At 41.7% G+C, this 21,095-nt stretch overlaps 1 protein-coding gene and 1 non-coding gene across 2 annotated transcripts in view; both read right to left on the reverse strand.

The window, feature by feature from the left end:
* Positions 1–21,095, reverse strand: part of BCAS4 (breast carcinoma amplified sequence 4) — a 60,600-nt gene that overhangs the window by 33,032 nt on the left and 6,473 nt on the right. The window contains exons 2-3 of the mRNA XM_036752774.1: positions 6,332–6,403; positions 494–595 (exon numbers count right to left, since the gene is read on the reverse strand). Coding sequence (XP_036608669.1) covers positions 494–595; positions 6,332–6,403 — 174 coding nt within the window. The remainder of the gene's footprint in view (positions 1–493; positions 596–6,331; positions 6,404–21,095) is intronic.
* Positions 16,985–17,090, reverse strand: LOC118845114. The gene has a single exon (XR_005009998.1). It is a non-coding gene; the product is annotated as a U6 spliceosomal RNA (small nuclear RNA).

Consider the following 21,095-nt stretch of genomic DNA (forward strand, 5'->3'; position numbering starts at 1 on the left):
CTATAGATAATGTCAGCATTTTTCAGTTTTGTCGAATTTTTTTTTCCTCTTAGAAAGAATTCTTTGTTATACAGAGTGGCTTCTTAGGAGTGAGGAGGAGAGACACAGGGAAAATGTAGGTGTTTTATATCTATATCTATCTATCTATCTATCTATCTCTATATATATATCTGGTAGGTTATCTAGATATCTATATATATATCTGATATATATATCTGAATAACAATATTTATGAGAAAGGGAAGAAAGAAAAGAAGGAAGGAAGGAAGGGATGGAGGGAGAGAAGGAAGGAAGAAAGGAAAGGAGGGAGGGAGGGAGGGAAGGACAGAGAGATAGGGACAGAAAATATTCAGGTCTAGCCTAACAATCTAGTCCCCCAACCAATCCACAGCCCAGTGCCTTCTCCTCAGAATTAGATTCTTGAGAGAGAAGGCAGAAGAACACCCCTGCCCCAACCTCTGTTTAAACACCTTCAAATGTCAACACAACAAACCTCTAATTTGTCCACTTTGGTGTATATGCCACTCATCTCCATCACTTTGGCTTTAACAAGGGGAATATTTTCATCCAGAATCTGCGACGTGTCATTCCTGATCTGCACGAGACAAAGCAGCCCATCAGGGCAGAGGACTGGGGCCCTGCTCCCTATTCTATATGCCTTGTCTTCCTCCATGAAGGGGAGTGGATTGTGGCCAGCAAGGGTCTGGGAGGAGAAAGCAGAGGAGATTCAGTCTCATCAGTATCATAAAGTGGCTGCTGTGATCTGTGACCTGTGACTTGCTGGCATGTCAGTGTATCATGGTGTATTGTGATACCTTACTAATATCATCAGGGACAGGAATTAACCCAAACTAGCGGGGACGGGGGGGGGGGGGCGGGGGGCGGTGAGGACTGGAACATGTTAATTTTCTCGAATCCAAACCCAACCCAAATATAAATTAGTTACTTAACTAGAGACCAAATAATGTTTCTCAACTTCCCCCACCCCAGTCCTAGCCAATCAATCAAATGCATTTTCTATCAAGCACAGAACATGAAAATAATGCGTCAAAGCCAGCCTCAACCGATACTTCTTTCCTTAATGACCAATCAAGCACTGTGCTGTGGTGGGGATACAAGGAAATATAAGAATATCGTGGATAGAGTGCTGGATTTGGAATTAGGAAGACCTGAGTTAAAATCCTTCCTCTGAAACTTAGTGGCCATCTGACCTTGGGCAAGTGGTTTAATGTGAGTCTCAGTTTCCTCATCTATATATTGAGGGGGTCGAACCAGATGGCCAGCTCTAAATCTACGATCCTACAATCTGCACTAGTGTCCTGGAGGCACCACTTATACTATCTGTGCGAATTTAGATCAGTCTTGTCACCTCTTTAGGCCCATTTCCTCATCTATAGAATTAGGGATTAGACTCAACACTCTCTAAAGGCTCTTCAGGCTCTGACACTATATGTTATATGTTCTAAGATCCCCTCCAGCTCTGACCATCCTAGGATTATCTTCTGGGTGCCACTGGGGGAGGGGGGGAGGGTAGTCTCCTTGTGAGTAGGTGCAGATCAGGGCACCTGTGGCCTCTTCAAGGAGAGAATATTGCCAGCAGATTGCAAAGGTACAGTGGTCCACCTTCCCCAACATTCCCTTCCCATTACCCTCTGCTCCTTCCTTATTTGGAGAGCTGCTCTTCCCCACCCCCGATACCTTGCTCTCATTGGCCAGAAACCAAAAAGGCCTCTCATGCTCCCAGAGTTTGAAAAAGAGTCTGAGAAACATCAAACTGAGCCCCAGAGTGGAAAGCCAAGTGAGTAATTACGAGTATACCTGCTTCGGGGGAGGTGGGTGGGGGGATTGGGCCAATTTCTCGGGCTCATTATGTCTGATAGGAAACCAGATCAAGCAGTGGGAGGGACCATCAAAAGGGAACCAGTGCCTCACTGCTGCTTCAAAAAAGGTTATTTTTGTAAAACCAAAATGGAGTGAATGGAAAGAGACAACCAGCTGGGAAGACCTCAGCTCTGGATCTCGTCCTAGGTTGAACCTCAACTCCTAAGAAGGGCTCTGCTTCAAACTCTGATTGCTGTGGCCTTGGTGGGGTATCAATCTCTTTCCCCACCCACCCCCTCTCCAACACCTCCTGCCTGTCCCCTGGCCCACAGGGAAATAGCCAAATGCCCAGTGCCCCTTTTAGCAGAGTCCATTTCTGGAGAGAACCCCACCGCAAGGCAAAAGCCAACCAGGGAGAGAATTATTTAGTGCAACAAAGAGTACAAAATTATCATTGCTACAAGGTCAGAGTGTCAGTGGAACAAGCCCAGATCTTCTCTCTCACTCTTTCCCCCCACCTTTTAATCTTTTCAGAGACAGAAAAGAAAAAGGAAAAAAAATGTGGCACAAGATTCAGGCTGTTAGCTATGTGGAACAAAAGAAATGCTTAGAATGGTACAGCCAGGGGCAGAAGAAGAGAAGGGGGCTTCTTCAATCAGGTAGAAACCCTGTATTATGCCGGGAATTCCTGGGGAAAGCACCTTCAGTTTGGTAACTTAAAGGCAACGTGGTATACTAACTGGGACACTGAGAAAACCTAAGTTTGAGCCCCAGATCAAATTTCTGTTATAGAGCAGGTAATTTTACATCCTTGAACCCTCAGGTTCCTCATCTACAAAATGGACATATCATTTGCATGATCTGTTTCCATAACTGTTTTGAAGAAAGGTCTTTGCAAAGTAGAAAGGTTCAAAAGAAGACCCTACCCAGACCCTAAGAGTAGAAACAAAGGGATATCAGGATAGGAATTCAAAAACTTCCCCTAAGAATTCACGGGGCCCAACCCCCCACTGCAACAGTACAGGCCCAATTCCCTTAGGCTACCATGCTCCCATCTTCTCAAAGCTGCCCTCCTGAAATTAAAGGTGTAGGCAATGGGTGCTGAGGTCAAATGCAGGCCCACCCTTGAGAAGCAAGGAATATCCTCAATGATTCAGGGCCCCAGGGAAGAAAAGCAAAACACACTTGACCCAAGAAAGAGAAGGACTGCCAAATGCAGCTGCTGGACTAAGGCCAGGGAGAACTTTTCTCCCACTATTTACAGAGAGAAACAGCCAGCTCCCTGGAGAAAGGTGGGATTCAGGCTGCAGAGAGAGGGCCCTCATCCTAAGCTGCTCCAGTGAAAATGGTGGGATTTAAGCTCTTGGAGTCCTGAGAAGTAATAGACACTGTTCTGGACTCTACAGATCACCAAGTGCTGGCAATTCTTGCCAGCTAAGCTACTCATTTCTACCTACCTATGGCTCCCCCACCCCCACCAAACAACTAATGTCTCCCTAGGTGAGACACAGCTATTGATCTCTGCTACTTCTGTGATATTACTCATTTCCAATGCTAGAGCCCTTTACCATTTAGAAAGTATTTCCCTTATCACAGCCTTGTAAGGTAGCTAGAAAAGAGTTATTCTCATTTTAAAGATGAGGAAACAGAGAATCAGAAAAGTGAAGTGGCCCACCTAAGGACACAAATGGCAGACCTAAGTTTAGAACCCAAAGCCAGGGTTCTGGCCAATAGATGAAGCTGAAAAGGAAGCCCTCACATGCATATAACCCCTTGCAGTCGATACAATATAACCACAACCTCACAGTTTATAAAGTGCTTTCACACATGTTACCTTCAACAACCTCTAAATTATGTCCAAATTAAATTGTTCACTGTTTCTTTAATTACTCCTGCGCTTTCCTACCTCTATACCTTTGCCAATGCTGTTCCTATTCTTGGAGTACCTTCTCTACCATCTCTCCCTGTTGGAGTCAGCTCTTATCAAGGTCCATGTGCTACTTTGTCATTTCAATTTAATTCAATGGAACAGATATTTATTATGTGTATGCACAGAAAACTACTATGCTTGAGAAAGATAAGAAATAGTCCCTGCCCCTAAGGGAGTTTATCCAGGTGGAGCTGACATAAGTATAGATAACTCTAATATATATTATCTGACATCTTACATGAAACCTCCCCTGATCTCCCAGTTAGGTACAATCTCTTTGCCTCCTCTGATCTCCTAGGACTTGGTACTTTTCTTATATTCCTCACACTCTTATCATAGTTAAAATCAGGGGACATATCTGGTCATCTGCCTATCTTCTCATGGTCCATAAGCTAAGAATTGTTTTTAGATATATAAATAATTATATTACATTACCTAGGTCTATGTCTTTACTCACCTATTTGACTAAGCCTCTTGAGGTCAGGAACCATCTTCTTGCTTGTTTCTCTGTTTCCCTTAGCAACTAACGCAAGCCTTTCTTACATAAGTCACAAATATTTGTGGAATGGGATCAGATACACTGGGCTGGTCACGCAACAGCAGGGAGGATGCACTTTGTCATTTTATCCAGGCATAACAGAGCTCTGGGTATGTGACTCTGGCTATGTTCATGAGCATTATGTATCACATAGGACACAAGTGATAAAAAAACTAAATTACACACAGTGGCAGAGTGATATAGTGTGAAGAGCATGGGACTTGGACTCAGGAAGCCTGCATTCAGATCTCTGCCCTGTCATTTACCAGCTGTGGGACCCTGGGTGAGGGACATAGCTTCTCTGGGCCTGCCTGTTTTGCATCTATTACAAGGGGAATTATGATACTTACTCTATCTAAACACAGAGTAGTTGTAGGATTGTTATGGAGAAAGCACTTAGTAAAGCTTAATAGAAACATGAACTAGGACAGACGTATTTCTGTCTCTGGCCTCTGAATTAGGAGATGATGCTCTAAGGTTCTGGCAGTGACTGTTATCCACCTACATAGGTGAGTACTAATACTTCCTACAGCAAGAAGCCTTGAAACTCTGCAGGAGGGGTTAAATGGGTCACCTCTGTGAAATCTGACTCCTAGCTCCTGCCTGAGTCCCACTCTGAACAGGAGTACTGAAGACTAAGCCTTCAGCCCTCCCAGAAGATAGTCACCATTCCTGCAGAACTGTCAGAGCCCCAGAAGCATCAGCCATGAAGAATGATGATGATGATCCCCCATAATGCATCACTGAACAGAATACTCTGAAGACCAGGTAGAAAGTCTCTAAAATCTAAGCTTTCACAGTCCCTGGCTGTCCAGGCCATGCTCTGAGCCCCTCCCCATCTTGCAGGGATCCAGCCCTAAAAGATGTTGGGATAGGAAAAGGAGAGCCTTTGGGAGCATGGCCTGGAAAATAATAGAATCCTAAGATCACAGAGTTGGGAAGGCTCTCAGGGCTCAAATATGAGAGCTGGGAGGGTCCTCAGAACATAGAAAGTCAGCCGGGAAAGACTTCAAAAGAAAGAATGTCTGGGAGAGATATAACAGCATAGAATGTCAGAACTGGGAGGAGCCTTGGAACACAAAATGTCAGAGCTGGGAGGAGCCTTGGAACACAGAATGGCAGAGCTGGGAGAGACCCTGGAACATAGAAAGTCAGAGTTGGGAGGGACCTTAGAACCTAGAATATCTGAGAATGAGAACAAGGAAATTGGAATGTTGGGTGTAGAAAGGGCCTTAGGGACTGTCAGGTCTAACTGCCTCACTTTACAAAGAAGTTAAACTGAGGCCTAAGAAAGACAAAGTGGCTTTTCAAGGTCACACAGAAAATGAGGGATAGGCAGAGACAAGACCAGAGTCCGGGTCTTCTGACTTCCAGTAAAGTCCTCCAGGGACCAACCTTTGCAGCTCAAAGGCAATTCCTTCATAGGACAAATACAACCCTCATCTAGCCATAGGGGTTCTTGATCTGCCTTTGTTCTAACCAAAGAGGGTAGACACCAGTCAGGTGGGGGCCTGAGAGTGCAAACAGACTCAAGGCAGAACACTACCCACAAGGACACTTCCCCTGGGCCTCAGCACGCTGAAGCCCTTTTGAGACTTCCTAGATGTTTGTACAGTGAGCTGCCTGGAACCAGAGGAGAGTTAAATATAGTATTTCCATCCCCACTGTACATCTTCCCGCAGAGGTGCCCGAGAGTGCCACCTTGTGGCTTGGTCTGCCATCCTCTGTGTGTGTAACAAGACCATCTCAGGGGAAGGGAGTTATCAAGATGGCCGCCTCAGGAAATACTTAGGGGTGTGTGAGAGTGTGGAGAGAGAGAGAGAGAGAGAGAGAGAGAGAGAGTCTGTGTGTGTGTGTGTGTGTGTGTGTCTGTGTGTCTGTGTGTGTGTGTGTGTGTGTGTGTGTGTTCCCTTTCCATTGCTGGCTGCTGCCCCACTCGCCTGGTTGCTAAATCACTGACAACATGGCCTCCCTAGAAAGCTCCCGGAAGGAGTTTTCTGGCCTGGGCCTAAGCTGAACCCTTCAGGCAGGGAAGCACCTACCATGTCAGTCAGGCCACAGAACTCCTCCAGCCTGAGAAGCATATCCTCAATGGTGGCTTCCACTTCCTTCACCTGGAAGGGAAAGAACAGCCCAGGGGATTAGTTTTACTGGGCAGAAGGAAGACAAAAAAAACCATTTAGAAAAACAACAACATTTTTTTTTAAAGCAAAGTGATATAAGTATGAGCCAGTAGAGCAAAGAATAACAGGATGTTGGACCAAAGGGCCTGAGTTCAAATCCCCAGTTCTGCTTAATTCCAGGGTGACCTTAGGTGATTCATTTTGCCTTTGGTTCCCTCCTTTGTGAAGTGAAGGGGTTAGATCAAATAATCTCTAAAATTCCTTTCCATATTGGACATTTCTATCCTCTATCTTCCAGCTCTAAATTCTGTGATCCTTCTAGGATCCCTTTTGCTTTTTTACAACCAAATGATAAAGCAGGTCTAGAGAGAGAGAAAAAAAGGGACTGATCATGAACCACTGTTGGACCAATTCATACGATACTGATGACGACAGATGACGATAATTATATCTCTAATTGTATTTGTGGTAAGCTTAAGGTTCACGAAGCACTTTTCTCACAAAAACCTTGAGTCACTGGTAGTGCAAATATCATTGTCCCTATTTTCAGATGAAGAGACTGAGGCTCAGAGAGGAGGAATGATTCCCCCAAGATCACACACCTAGTAAGTGGCAAGACTAAAACGGATCCTAGCACCTGGACTAATCCCCTTATTTGACTCAGAGCCAGAAGGGAGAAGTGACTGGCCCAAGGTCACGCTGCTAGCCGAAACTCAAACATCTCCTGCTGCTTTCCAGATATGGCTCTAGGACTCCACTACTGGGAGATACTAAAGTTTCTGCATAGGTAGCTAGTGGAGTATTTCCTAGCCATCCCCCTCCATTCCCAGTCCCAACCTGTGGAAAATTTCCACTTTTCCCATCCATCTTTCCATGGGGAATTGATACTACTCACATTTATACATCTGGGTACTTTCAGACCAAGGGGTAGTGGTAAGAAGACAAAAAAAAAGCCCTCTGCTCAGAAACATCTTTGGGGCTAGAATATAAATAGTCCAAAGCTCTGTCACAGCTGGAGTTATTTCTGTGGGTAAATTGGGGTGGGGGGGGAATAAAAACTGTGAACCATATTGATGGTTCCTGGGGAAGTGGAAAATGTGCAGGAAACACTCTCCTCCTCCCCCTCCCCCCAACAAAGCAAAACAAAAACAAAAATACTATTGACACAGAGAAAAGTGTTTTCAAAATACTGAGGAGAAAAGCTGCTTTATCCATGGCCAAGGCAGCAGCTAAAGGAAGGGTTGGGCTAGTTCCTTCCATTCATCCATGGAAAGCCAGGTGAGATGTAAAGGCTTCACTGAGGAGCTATGAGAAATCTGAACATTCTCTGCAGAGAACTTGCTCATGCCCAAGGAGGCTGAGGGTGAGCTAAATTTCTGTTCCAGGAAAGTCAGCTAGAAAACACCAGCAATCTGAGCCTCAGTTTCCACATCTGCCAAATGAGGTAGGCACTAGATGATATCTAGTGTCTCTTCTGGCTCTATTTATGAGTCTATGAATAAAACATAATAAGGAAGGCAGATCTGTGTGTCCCACCCCCCGCCCCCCTACACACACACACACACACACACACAAAGAGAAAGAAAATCATATAACACATTCAAATGCCACACAGAAATAAAGGACTTTTGGAATGTCTACACCACAGGTGACCAAACAAACATGTTGTCTACAACACTCTTTGTGTAGAGAAACCATTAAAATGTAATTGGGAAATATTTGATAAAATAAGCAAAAATGCAATAAAGCATAAATAACATTATATTTTAAAAAATAAGTTGTCCACAGGGATCCTATTACGGTTTGGTGGCCCCTATTTCTACTTGAGTTTGACACCGCTAGTCTAAACCATTGCTTCCTTTCAATAGTGCGTATAATTGTGCAGGTAAGGTCAACCAGACAAGATAAACTAATTTTTTTTTTCTTGAAACGTATTCTCTGATACACCCTTACAAATGAGATAGTCACATTGTCCAGGCCACAGGTATTTTTAATCAGTCTGCTATCTTCATCACAGGCAGAGAAAAATGGGTGACTCCAGTGTTCCCAGGTAAAAATTCTTACTCGGGGCAGGTAGGTGGCATGGTGAGTAGAGCACTGGCCCTGGAGTCAGGAGGACCTGAGTTCAAACCAGGCCTCAGACACTTGACACACTTATTAGCTGTGTGACCTTGGGCAAGTCACTTAACCCCAATTGCCCTGACAAAAAGCAAAAAAAAAAAAATTCTTACTTTGGGTGATCCAGTGTCTAATTTTAATGTGAATAACAATAGACTTTATTTACAGCTGTTATCTCACTGGAACCTTGCGATATCTATCATTTAGTTCTACCTTCTTCATTTCAAACATGAAGAAATTGAAGCCCAGGAAGGTTAAGTGTCTTGCCCAACGTCACACAGGGGCAAGAGCTCATGTCAGAGGTACGCTTTGAATCCAGTTTCTTTAACTCTCCACTATATTATGTTTTTCAAAGATAGGGATTATTATCCCCATTTAATAGGTGAGAAAACTGAGGCTCAGAGAGGATCAATTCAACATTTAATTGAATTAATAATGAATGAATACTGTGTGAGACATTAAGTACTGAGGATACAAAGATAAAAAATGAAATAGACCCTGCCCTCCAAGTGGTTACATTCTACTTGGAGGATACAATGTATATATAGATAAATAAATACAAAGTATATACAACACAGTACAAAGTAACTTAAAGAGACCTTCAGGTGCTGTCAAGGAGGAGATCAGAAACCTATAGTGCTGCTAATAAATGGCAAAGCCAAGACTAAAGCCGTCTTCTGCCTCAGATCAGCTCCTCCCGTGTCAAGCAAGACAACGGTCAAGGCTCTTCTTAGGAAGTCAAGGCTTCAGTTTCCTCATCTGTAAAATCGAGGGCTTGGGATTCACTACGTGATTTTTAAAGTTCTTTCCAGCACTGATTGATATTTTCTGAGTCTACCTCTCACGGATACAAAATGGGCATTTTTCTTTCTGTTTGTGAACAATGAATTTCAACTTATCTTTCACGTTCTCCCTTCCTCTTAGGGGCAAGAGCACAGCCCTTCCCACTAAACACAGTAGGAAATTTGATGTAAGAGCCACGCCCAGCCTGAAGGACAGGACAACTGGCCCTAGAGTCCAGAGGAACCTTTTTCTAGTCCTTGCTCTGCTCCTGGATCATTCCATGGCCTTGAATAAGTCACCAACCATCCCTGGTCCTTGGTTTCCCCTGTCTGTGAAATAGGGAAGTCAGTTTCTACACATTCCTACTTTACAAGGATGCCACTAGTGGTGAACAACATAGCCAAAGAGAACGTGAGCTTCTTGACAGTGAAGGTTTTCTTTCTTTTTTTTTTAAATTCTGAGCTTAAACACCAAAAGAGAGCATTTCAAAATACACAGAACACAAAAGGAGGATAGTATAAGAAACTGTGACTCTCCACTTCATACCACTTGCTTTTAAATATATGTATATTACATATACATATACAATAAATTTCATACATTATTTTCTTTTTAAAATAATATTTTATTTTCTCCAATTACAAGTAAAAACAGTTTTAACATTCATTTAAAACATTTTTGAATTCCAAATGCTTTTTACCATCCCTCCTCTCCTTTGTTTGAGATGACAAGCAAATTGATATAGGTTATACCTGTGCAATCATGCAAAACATATTTCTACATTAGTCACATGCATTGCTTTCAAAACTATCCTGCTATTCTGTGCTTCCTTCTGAACTTCTTTCTTTTCTCTCAGTGCATTTTTAAAAAATGTTTCAATAGCCCTCTTTTTGGGGGCTCAATTAAAAATAGAGAAAAAGAAAAAATGTAACAAATAAGCACAGTCAAACAAGAATCCATACGGTGGCTGTGACCAAAAATATATTTCCCTTTCTGCACCATGAGTCTATCACCTGTCAGGAGAAGGGTAATATGTTTCATCGTAGGTCCTCTGGAGAGATTAGACTTCTTAAGTCTTTCAAAATTACTTTTCTTTACAATATTTTTGTTATTGTATAAATTGTTCTCCTGGTTGTGTTCACTTCATTCTGCTTCAGTTCATACTACCCAACAATACTCTGAAGCCATCTCTTTCATCATTTCTTATGGCACAATAATATTCCTTTACATTTATACATCACCATTTGTTCAGCCATCCCCCCATTTGGTTGGTACCTCTCTTAGCTTCTAATTCAGAGGGGGTTTTTTTCCTCCTTTTAATTCCCACTTCAGGATCAGGAAGTTAGTTTTCCTTGCAATGGTTAACCTTAGGAATCATCCTCCCTCTTAACATCCTTTCTCCCTCTCCCACATATTCCCCCATCTCCTCAGGACTGGAAGTTTTCAATGACCACTCGTCAGAATGTTGTGGAAGAGACTCCTGCTGAGAAACAGATCAATCAAGATGACTACTGAGATCCTTTCCAACTCTTGAGATTTTGCCCTTGTCTTTCATTTTTGCATCCCCAAAGCCAAGCACAGGACCTTGTACATATCATTAGTATGATAATCAACATTGCCAAAGGTACTGCCATCTTTCCAGTATCTTGGGTTCATACTTATAGCTTACCTCAGCTCCTCACTCTTCTTCATTCCATATATTCAATCAGTTACCAAATCTTGCCAATTCTACTTTCACATTTCTCACATATGACTCCTCTGCACTCACACATCTACCATCTCAGTTCAGGTTCTCATGACATCTCTCCCCCCTAGTTTATTGTAAAAACCTCTAATTGGACTCTCTGCCTGAAGTCTCTCACCACTCCAGTCCATCCTACACACCAGGGCCAAAGTAATCTTGTTTAAGCACAGTTCTTACCGTGAGACTCCTCGACTCAGTCAGCTGCAGTGGTTTCCTATTGCCTCCAGCATAAAATATAAACTCCTCTGTTTAGCATCTAAAGCCCTACACAACTTGGCCCCAACCTATCTTTCCAGCTTCACTGGGCATTACTTTCCCTCCCTTATTCTGCAACATCGCCAAATAGGCCTTCTCTCTGTTCCTCAAACTTGACACTCCATTTCCCATGTCTGTGTCTTTCTGTGGCCATCCCACCTTTCTGTAAAGCTCTTCTTTCTTTCCTCCCCCTCACAGATGCCTTCTCTTCCTTTAAGATGAAGTCCAGGCACCATCTTGTGCCTTCTCAATTTCCCCAGCTGCTAGCATGCTCCTTCCAAAACTACCTTGTATTTAACTACTTTGTACAACTGTGTTTTCATTTGCTTTATATTTAAGCTGCATATACATATATATTTGTCTCTCCCATTAAAATGTAAGTTCATTGAGAGTAGGGATTGTTTTTTCTTGGTACTTGTATCCCCAGCACTAGCATAGTGCCTGGCACATAGAAAGTACTTAATAAGTTCTTGTTGACTGATTGCTGAACACTCTCCTAGGTGTAGGAGGAAATAAGGGGGGATAGGATCAGAGATTACCTTAAAGGTCATCTAGTCTAAGACCTTCCTTTTACAAATGAGGAAACAGATACAGAGAGGTAAACTAATCTACAGTCACAGATCTAGAGTAGCAGAACTAGGGTTGGAATGCATGTCTTCTAATTCCAACAAATGCGTCAAAACAGGAGAGTGCAATGCACATCGGGAGTGATGGAATATAGTATATGGAGGGAAGCAATATGAGACGAGATAGAAAATTATGGGGGTTCCAGGTAGTCAAGACCCTTGAATTCCAGTCAGAAGTTCAATTTTATTTGAGAGGCAACAGGGAGCCACCGAGGATTTAAAAAAAAACCAACAGAATTATATGACTAAATCTATATAGAAGAAAGCTTATTCTGGCAGCAATATGAGTGGAAACTAGAAGGCAGGGTGAAGTAGGGTACAGATTAGAGATGGTAAGGCCCTTAAATATAATATATTCTCTTTCCTCCCAATTACATGTTATAATGATTTTTAACTTTCTTAAAGTTTTGAGTTTCAAATTCTATCCTTCTCTTCATCTCCTCCCCCCTCTCTGAGAGTAAGCAATCAAATATAGGTTATACAGAGAAAGCCTTTAAAGAGGCTATTGCAATAGTCCAGGGAGGTGGTATTGGGGATCTGAACTAGGGTGGTGGCAGTGAGAATTAAAGAATAGGATACATGTTAAGAGGTGGAATCATCAGGATCCAGGAAGTGATTGGATGGCAGAGAAGAGGAAAGGGAAAATCAGAGATTACCCTGAAAGGAAGTCTTGAATAGTAGATACGTGCTGAACTTTGGCTCAGAAAGATCTGGGTTCACATTCCATTTCAGTCACATTAGCTGTGTGACCATAGAGAAGTGACTTAATTTCTCTGAGCCTTAGTTGCCTCATCTGTAAAAGAGTTAATAATATCTGCTGAACCGACCTCAAAGGGTTATTATGAAGCACGAATGAGATTTATAGATATATGTATATATATATTATATACATACACAAACATATATATACATATATATATATATATATATATCTTTGCAAGCTTTAAAGTACTTTATAAATGGCTATTATTACTCTAAGATTGTGCAAATGGGAGACCAAGTGAATGGTTGTCACAATTAGAAAGAGTACAGTCATGAATGAAATTGGTTTGGCACATGTTGAATCTGAAGTGCCAGTGCATGGTGTCCAGGTGCATGGTATCCCAGAGACAACTGAAGATGTAGATCTGGAACTCAGGAAAAAGTCAGGATTATAAACATAAATTTGGGAGTCTTCTACATGGAGGTGGTAGTTGAATCCATGGGAATGAATGAGAGAGCCAAGAGAGAGAATGCAGAGTGAGGAAATAAAAGGGCTAAGCAAGGACAAAGCTTTGGAGAACACTCACATCAAGGGGTAAGGAAGAAGCCAAAGAGTTTGTGAAGGAAATAGAGAAAGCGCAACTGGTGATTGAAGAGAACGAAACCAAGATAGCACAGTATCTTGAACTCAAGAAAAGAGAGACTATTTCTGTGGTCAATAGGGTCAAAAGGATGAGGACTGAAAATATATATATATATATACATATATATATACATATATATATATAATTAGATTAAGCAATTCAGAGGTCAGTGACTAAGTTAGAGAAAGCAGTTTCTCCAAAGGGGGATGGTAGGGGAAGGAGAGGAAACCCATTTGCAAGATGGTAAGGACAGCATGGATAGTGAGAAAGTGTAAACCTGCGTCACGGACGTCTTTCAAGCTTAGCAGTAATAGGAGAAAAATAGTAAACTATGGCTAGATGCATCCGGAGAGGGTTTTTAGAACTGGGGAATTCTGAATACGTTTGCAGGCAGGTAAGAAGGAGCTAGTAGCATATGATAGCCTAAAGACGCACAAGAGAGAGGATGCTGATTTAGCAAGGTCTTGGAAGAGGTCAGGAAGAATGAGATCAAGGTTACAGAGTGAGAAATTAGCCTAGATGATTAGTAAAAGTAACCCTCCTTTTGACTGGAGAGAAGGAAAAGAAGGAATGGAAGAAGGAATGTGAGAAACCTATATAAAATGGTCTTATTCTTCTCAGTGAAATACAGACTATTCCAAAAGTCTTAGTGCAGTGTTAAGTTTTCTTAACACTACACAAAGTCTTTTGGGTCTCTGTGTAGAAGACGACAGTGTTTTCTTTAATTCACTAGGGGAGGGAGGAATGGTGGTGGAATAGTCTTTGTGAAGGACACAAGGCAGATAATAAAGGTAGAATAAGAAAACTATTGAGTAGAATCAAGCATTCATGATGGGTCAAACCAACTTGATTTCGTAATGTTCTCCAGTGATGCTTAACAACTCTTAAGCAGAAACAGAGAAACTGTATGAGGATGGTAACCCAGAGGTGACAGTTCATAGGTCACAAGCACCTAAAGGTAAAGGGGGAGGGAGTCTCACATGGCAAACCATTGGATTAAGGCTGGATATGAAGCAAGAAAAGCTACAGTGGGAGAGATAAACCAGAGGAGAAGAGATGATTAGAGCCCAAAAGGGACCAGGGTAGGGAACAGACCTGTGATCTCACTGATACAAGAAACTCTCTCTACCAAAGCAGCTCCGTACTCCCTCAGCAATTTAAAATCTAAGAGAGTTGCCTAAAGTGATGGTTCCAGACTCAAATAAAAATGGATTCCTGTGGTTTACACTGTTGCCAACTACATTTTCATCAGCTTCAGGCTGCGCTTGGGAATTTTGTGGGCTACAGTTAGCCTGTAGGATACATCTGGCCTCTGAGAGGTTAAGTGACTTGTCAGGGTCAGAGAGCCAGTACATGTCAGAAAGAGAACTTGAACTATTCTTTTAGTCATCCAGGTGTGTGACCTAGGAGTCATCTTCAACTCTTCACTCTCACCCCAGACCCCAGACCAAATCAGTTGCTGATTCTACCTCCCCAACATCTCTTGCATTCTTCTCCTTCTAGGTGGAGAGTGGATAGAGTGCTGCGCCAGAAGTCAGGAAGTCCTGAGTGTTCAAACCTGGTCTCAGATTTGAACTGTGTGATGTTAGGCAAGTCACTTAACCTCTGTCCACCTCAGTCTCCTTATCTGTAAAATAGGGTTAACAATAGCACCCATCTTCTAGAGTTGTGAGGATAAAGTGAGATAATACTTGTAAAGCACTTTTCAAACCTTAAAGAGATTATATATATGTATACACACACACACACACACACACACATATATATGCCAGCTATTGTTGTTGTTATTGCTACAACAATCTAGTCCAGACCATCATCTCTCACCTGGACTCACCTTGCCTCCAGCACTTAGCAAGGTGCCTGGCACATGATAGGTGCTTAATAAATGTTTATTGGTTGGCTGATTTTACATAACATCCTAATTGGTCTTCTTGCTGAGTCTCCTCCTCCTCCCATCTATCTAGCAGCTGCCAAACTGAGATTTCTAAAGCCCAGGCCTTGACCATGTCCCTCTCTTGTCCAAAAATCGCCACTTGCTCCCTATTGCCTTTAGATTGGCATTTAAAGCCCTTCACAATCTGGTTCCAGATCTCTCCTTCCAGGCTGATTAGATGTATTGCCCTCACACACTCTACACTCCAGCCAAAATGACCTAGTTGGTGTTTTCCACATACAGCATCCCATCTCCCACCTGGGGCTTTGACACAGACCGTTCCTGATACCTGGAATGCATCCTAGCATCTGCCTTTTGAAACCCCTACCTCCCTTCAAGGCTTAAGGGTTGTCTCCTTCAAGAGACCTTTCCTTATGCCCCTAATTGCATGTGCCCCTCCCTAATCTCTGTATGTTTAGTTTGTAAATATCCTGTATTTATCAATTTGTGATTATGTTGGATTCTTTGAGCAGAAAGTCAGCATTTTTAAAAATTGGGACTCTCTTCATTAACTTGTATCCCCAGTTCCTAGCACTGTGCCTGGCACATAGAAAGTGTCTAATAAATACTTGGTGAATGATTGAATTAAATCTCTATGCAGTACTTCAAGAAATGTGCTCTTTAAATCTGATAAATATTATTTGTATAATATTACAAATATCATGGCTTAGACAGCACTTTTCCAACCAAACCTCTGATCTTCTGTCAAAATTGCAGGCCTGACCAGGGGCTGACCTAAGACTTGTCCTCTAAAATGTCACAATGAAGGAGAGTTCTTCATTGTCTGGTTCAGCTAGTGAAAACGATCCATTTCTCCTACAAATGGTATCAAAAGCCATAGACTGGGGGGACAGGTAGGCATCAGGGCAGAGAGGTCATAGAACAGCTTGTTAGAAAGGACTGTGGACTCATTTCTTTCCAAGATATTTAGAGTAATGCAAACATTTATCTGTTTGGGATGGTTAAGAAAAAAAGAGGTTGTTATATATAGAAGCAGAAGAATGGACTTGACCACTAAACATCCATAAAACTTTAGGACTGCATGATTCCACAGATACAATCTGGTAACTTAGAAGCCCAGGAAAAGAATTCTCTTTTAATGAATTTCTTACTCCTGACAGTCCAATGCTTTTGGCAGCATGATCACTAGGCTCTTGGGGAAAAAACAAAATAAAAAAATAAAAAAAGCTTAGATCAGTCTTCAAACTGCCCCTCCAACTACAGTTACTTCCCCCTTCCTTTCACTATCAAATTTCCCAAAATGAGTGTTTTATACTTGTTGCCTCTACTTCTTTTTTTTGAGGAAAAAATATTAAATTTATTTTTTAAAAAGAGGTACAACACTAAATCTAAAATGATTTGCAAAGGAATATAACTTATTTAACAATGGCCATCAAGTAGCGTATTTTTAAAAATGGGGAGATGTTGATTCTATTGATGAATTAGCAAGGCATTTCTTTTAAAAAAATCTTTTTTTTACAGAAACATTTTTTTAGTTTTTAATTAAGTTTGGTGTTTTGTTTTGTTTTGGAGGAGGGAAGGTAGGGCAATTGGGGGTCAAGTGACTTGCCCAAGATCACACAACTAGTAAGTATTTGAGGCCAGATTTGAACTCAGGTCCTCCTGACTCCAGGGCCAGTGCTCTACTCACTGCACCACATAGCTGCCCCCCTTTTCTTTAGTTTTTAATGAACTTCTTCCAAGTGTAATTCATGACAATAGTTTGGATACATGGCAAATTCTGCTGGAAACCCCTATAGGATCAAGAAAAATATGGAACGCTTCACGAATTTGCATGTCATCCTGCGCAAGGGCCCTGCTAATATTCTCTGTATCGTTCCAATTTTAGTATACGTGCTGCTGAAGTGAGCATCTCTATTTCTTTTAAAAATATATTTTATATTGATATGGTTTGTTTCGACACAATACACACTTCCCAACAAATATGCAAACAACCTCCCAAAAAGTACATTCCCTGGGGAAAAAAAATATTAGTTTATCCTTAGTCGACAGAAAAGAGGGAAATGTCCTTTAAATTTAACACTATGATACTAATACTATTGTGTCTGGTCACAGTTCTATTACCACTTAATATTGTCTTTATTTACACTGGTGAAGTCATTGTGCATAGTTCTGTTTTGTCTATTTTCTTCACTCTGAAGGCATTCATAAGTCTTCCCATGTTTCTATGAATTCTTCAGTCATTATTCCTTACAGCCCAGTCATATTCTATTACTCTCATATGTTCAGCCATTGCCCAACTGTCAGGTTCATATTTTATTTTCAAGTTGTCGTTATCACAAATAATGCTGCTGTAAAGATTTTTGCACATAAGGGTCTTTTCTCGCCACCAAAAATCTCCTTGGGGTATAGCCCTGGTAGCAGAATCTCTGGGCCAAAGGGTACAAACAATGTAGTAACTTTTCTTACTTAATTCCAAACCATTTGCAAGAACAGCTAAACCAATTTAGAGCCCCAGCAGCAGCTAATTAGCATGGCTATCATCCTAACACCTCTCCAACTGCTTTTTCACTTTTTCTCACCTTTGCTGTGCCACTCCCATTTATTTAGCACCCAGACCCTCCGTAATCCCCAGCAATCTGGTTTCCATATGCAGCACACTATCCTGGCCCTCCCCCTGCCTCTATGACAACTCTTCCAGTCTCCATTGCTAACTCATCCTCCTTCCTACTCCTTAACTCTGGACATTCCTATAAACTTGGTCCTTAGCCTTCTGCTCTTCTGTCTTCCCTTTGTGCTAACAAGCATATCATAGACTCTCAGAATTAGAAGAAATTTAGGCACTATCTCCTCCAACCCTTACCTAAACTTCTACAAAGTGCAAGACATGGGCAGTCAAGCATTGCTTAAAGGGAGGAGGGGAACCCACAAGCACCTGAGGTATCCCCTTCTGTTCTACTTGTTAGGAAGTTTTTCGTATCTTGAACCAAAATCAATATTTTTTGCACCTTCCACTCACTGTTCCTGATTCTACTCTTGGTAACCAAACTGTACAAATCTGATGTTTCTCCTACATTACAACCCTTTGGGTACTTGAAGATGGAGGTCATGTCTTCTCTCCAGACTGAATGTCAGCATTTCTATCAACTCTTAAGCTCTTTCACCATCCTGGGCATCGTCCTCTAGATGTTCTCAAATTATCAATGTGCTTCCTTAAATGTGTGACCAGGTAGGGACAGGAACTGGGCCTGGACCTGTGATTTTATTGGTGCAGAGACCTCCTACACAAAGAAACTCCCTCTGCCAATACATACCGGTACTTTCTCTGCATCTGAAGTCTGAAAGAATTATCTAGAATGTAACTCGTGGGTTGCCAGGCATCATACAGCTAGTATTTGTCAGAGATAGGACGTGAACCCTTTCTTTAAGTCCAACTGTCTATCCACTATGCCACACTGGTCATGATCATAGAGTGGTTAGCACTCTATATTGTGATGGCCAGAACCAAACATGATATACCAGATGTGGTCTGGCCAGAGAAGAGTCCAATGGGCTATCACCTACTTATTCCTTATGCCTCTCATGGTGTACTCAACAATCAAATTGGGTTTTTTTTGGCTTCCATATCATAGTGTGGATTCATATGGGTCCCCTAAAACCCTTAGATGGTTTTCACACAAACTGTGGTCTATCTACTCTCTTGTATCTGGTTACTTATGAATTTTGAACCCAAAAGTTGTACACTAACATATTAAGTAAAAAGATTGGCTGTAGGTCTTTAAGATGTAAAAACTGAAGCCCAGATGAACATCGTTGTCTTGATAATGATTACTAATAACACATTTAGACAGTGCTTTAAGTTGTTCAAAGCACTTTCCTCATAACAAACCTGTGATGTACTCAAAACAAGGATTATTAACCCCCAGTTTAAAGATGAGGCAAGAAAGGCTTTGAAAGTTTAAATGCCTTGCTCACTCTCCCATGGCTATTAAGTTTCAGAGGCAACATTAAGTGACTTTCCCAAGCATGAACAACAAACTGAGATAAGAATGAACTCTTTCCTTAGATATTTGAGTTCACCTTAGTTTTCCCTAAAGGTAGAGGTTTATCAGAGGACCACAAATACTAGGAAGTCCTCCCTGTTTTCTTTCTGCAAGGTGAAACATAAGGTTGGGAACAATTCAAGTAAGCTTTGCTTCTTGATTCCTACTCTTCTTGCCTCTACCTTACAGTGCTAAGAAAATGAGTTCTTATTATGCCAACACTGACTCCTTCTCTGAGGCCATCAAGCTTCAGCATCTTTCCTGAAGAAACTCAGACCAGACTTAGGAAAAGGGTTTGCCTGAGTCCCTTTGGGAACTTCCACAGTCAAATGACTATTTCCCTCTGAGGCCTTCCCCTGTTCAGCATCATGGGTCCCCACAGTCTGTTTATCTTCTGCTCTGAAAAATAAATTTGGAACAACTTTGAAAGACTTGAGAATTCCAACTGGCACAACGATCAAACACAATTCCAGAGGCCTAAAGATGAAGCATGCTACCCACCTCCAGAGAGAGGGGTGTTGGACTCAGGGTGCAAAGTGAGACATATGTGTGTCTCCACAATACACATATGTATGCATCAATGTATTGTGTGCATACACGTGTGTTAATATGTTTGTTGGACATGCCCATGTGCACATATGTATGTATGTGTACATATATACATGCACACATATACACATACTACATACATGTATATAAAATCTCTAGATAAGGATAGGAATTGGAACCAGACTTGTGATTTCAAGGGTGTATGCATGTATACATATGTATGTTTATTACAAGGGCATCTGTATATTTCCCTAAAATAAACATATATATATATCCTTTTAATAAACCGAATCCTTAAAATAAACATGCATAGTGAGTCAAATCAAATTACTGAATTAGTATGTCCAAATACATATATGTGTGTATGTATGTGTTTATAATTACTGCATTGGTAATGTCCAAATACACACACACAAACATTACCAATCAATAATTTGTTTTATTTACTATATATGTTTATTACAAGGATTTTCTTTTTCTTTTCCAATGGGAGGAGGGGGAAGATGTGGGAGGGAGAAAAAATGAATTTTTGTTTATCAAAAAATATATATACATATATAAATATATATGGTTAGATGTATATACAGAAAAAGGAAAAAGAAAATCAGTTTGGCATGAAGCAGGCTCTTGGGTAAGGGTTTCCCAGACGTTTTCCAGGACCAGGATGTTCTGGTAACGACAGAAGCAGCTCGCATTTCTTGAGCCCTTTAAGATCTACAAAATACTTTTCTTCCCAACAACCCTATAAGATGAGGAATATAAGTATTATTAACATGCCTCTTTTACAGATGAAGCAACTGAGGCTGAGAGAAGCAAATGATTTGCCCTGAGTCACAAAACTAGCAAACAGGGTCAAAAGACTTGAGCACTAGATAGGCCTTGACGAAGCTCCGTGTGTTGAGCCCAAGGTCAGGGCTGTTTCCATTACACCAGTGCCGCCTTTACACTGAAGCGTGAGGCCTGCCCACAGCATCTCTAGCTGCAGCTGGAGGGAGAACAGCCCCAGACTCCGCCCCCAACTCCTGACCTATCAGCGCAGAGTGAAGGGCCAAAGAACTCAGGCAGGAGGCAGCTGACAGAGACAGTCTGGCCTGCTCCCAGAGACATGGGCAAACCAATTGGAGGAGTCACAGCCCTGGTTCTGAACTCCAGCAACGGGGGAAAAACAGGAAAAAAGGCACAAGTTGGGGTGAAGGGGGAAGGCCTATTCTTCTAGCATGTGATTAGGATAATGGGCTTTAGAACTAGAAGGCACCTTAAAGAAAACAACCCTTTTACTTTACAGATGAGGAAGCTGGAGCTCACAGGGGAACAGGACTTGATCA

The sequence above is a fragment of the Trichosurus vulpecula genome, chromosome 3, assembly GCF_011100635.1.
Source record: "Trichosurus vulpecula isolate mTriVul1 chromosome 3, mTriVul1.pri, whole genome shotgun sequence".
Lineage (NCBI taxonomy): Eukaryota > Metazoa > Chordata > Mammalia > Diprotodontia > Phalangeridae > Trichosurus > Trichosurus vulpecula.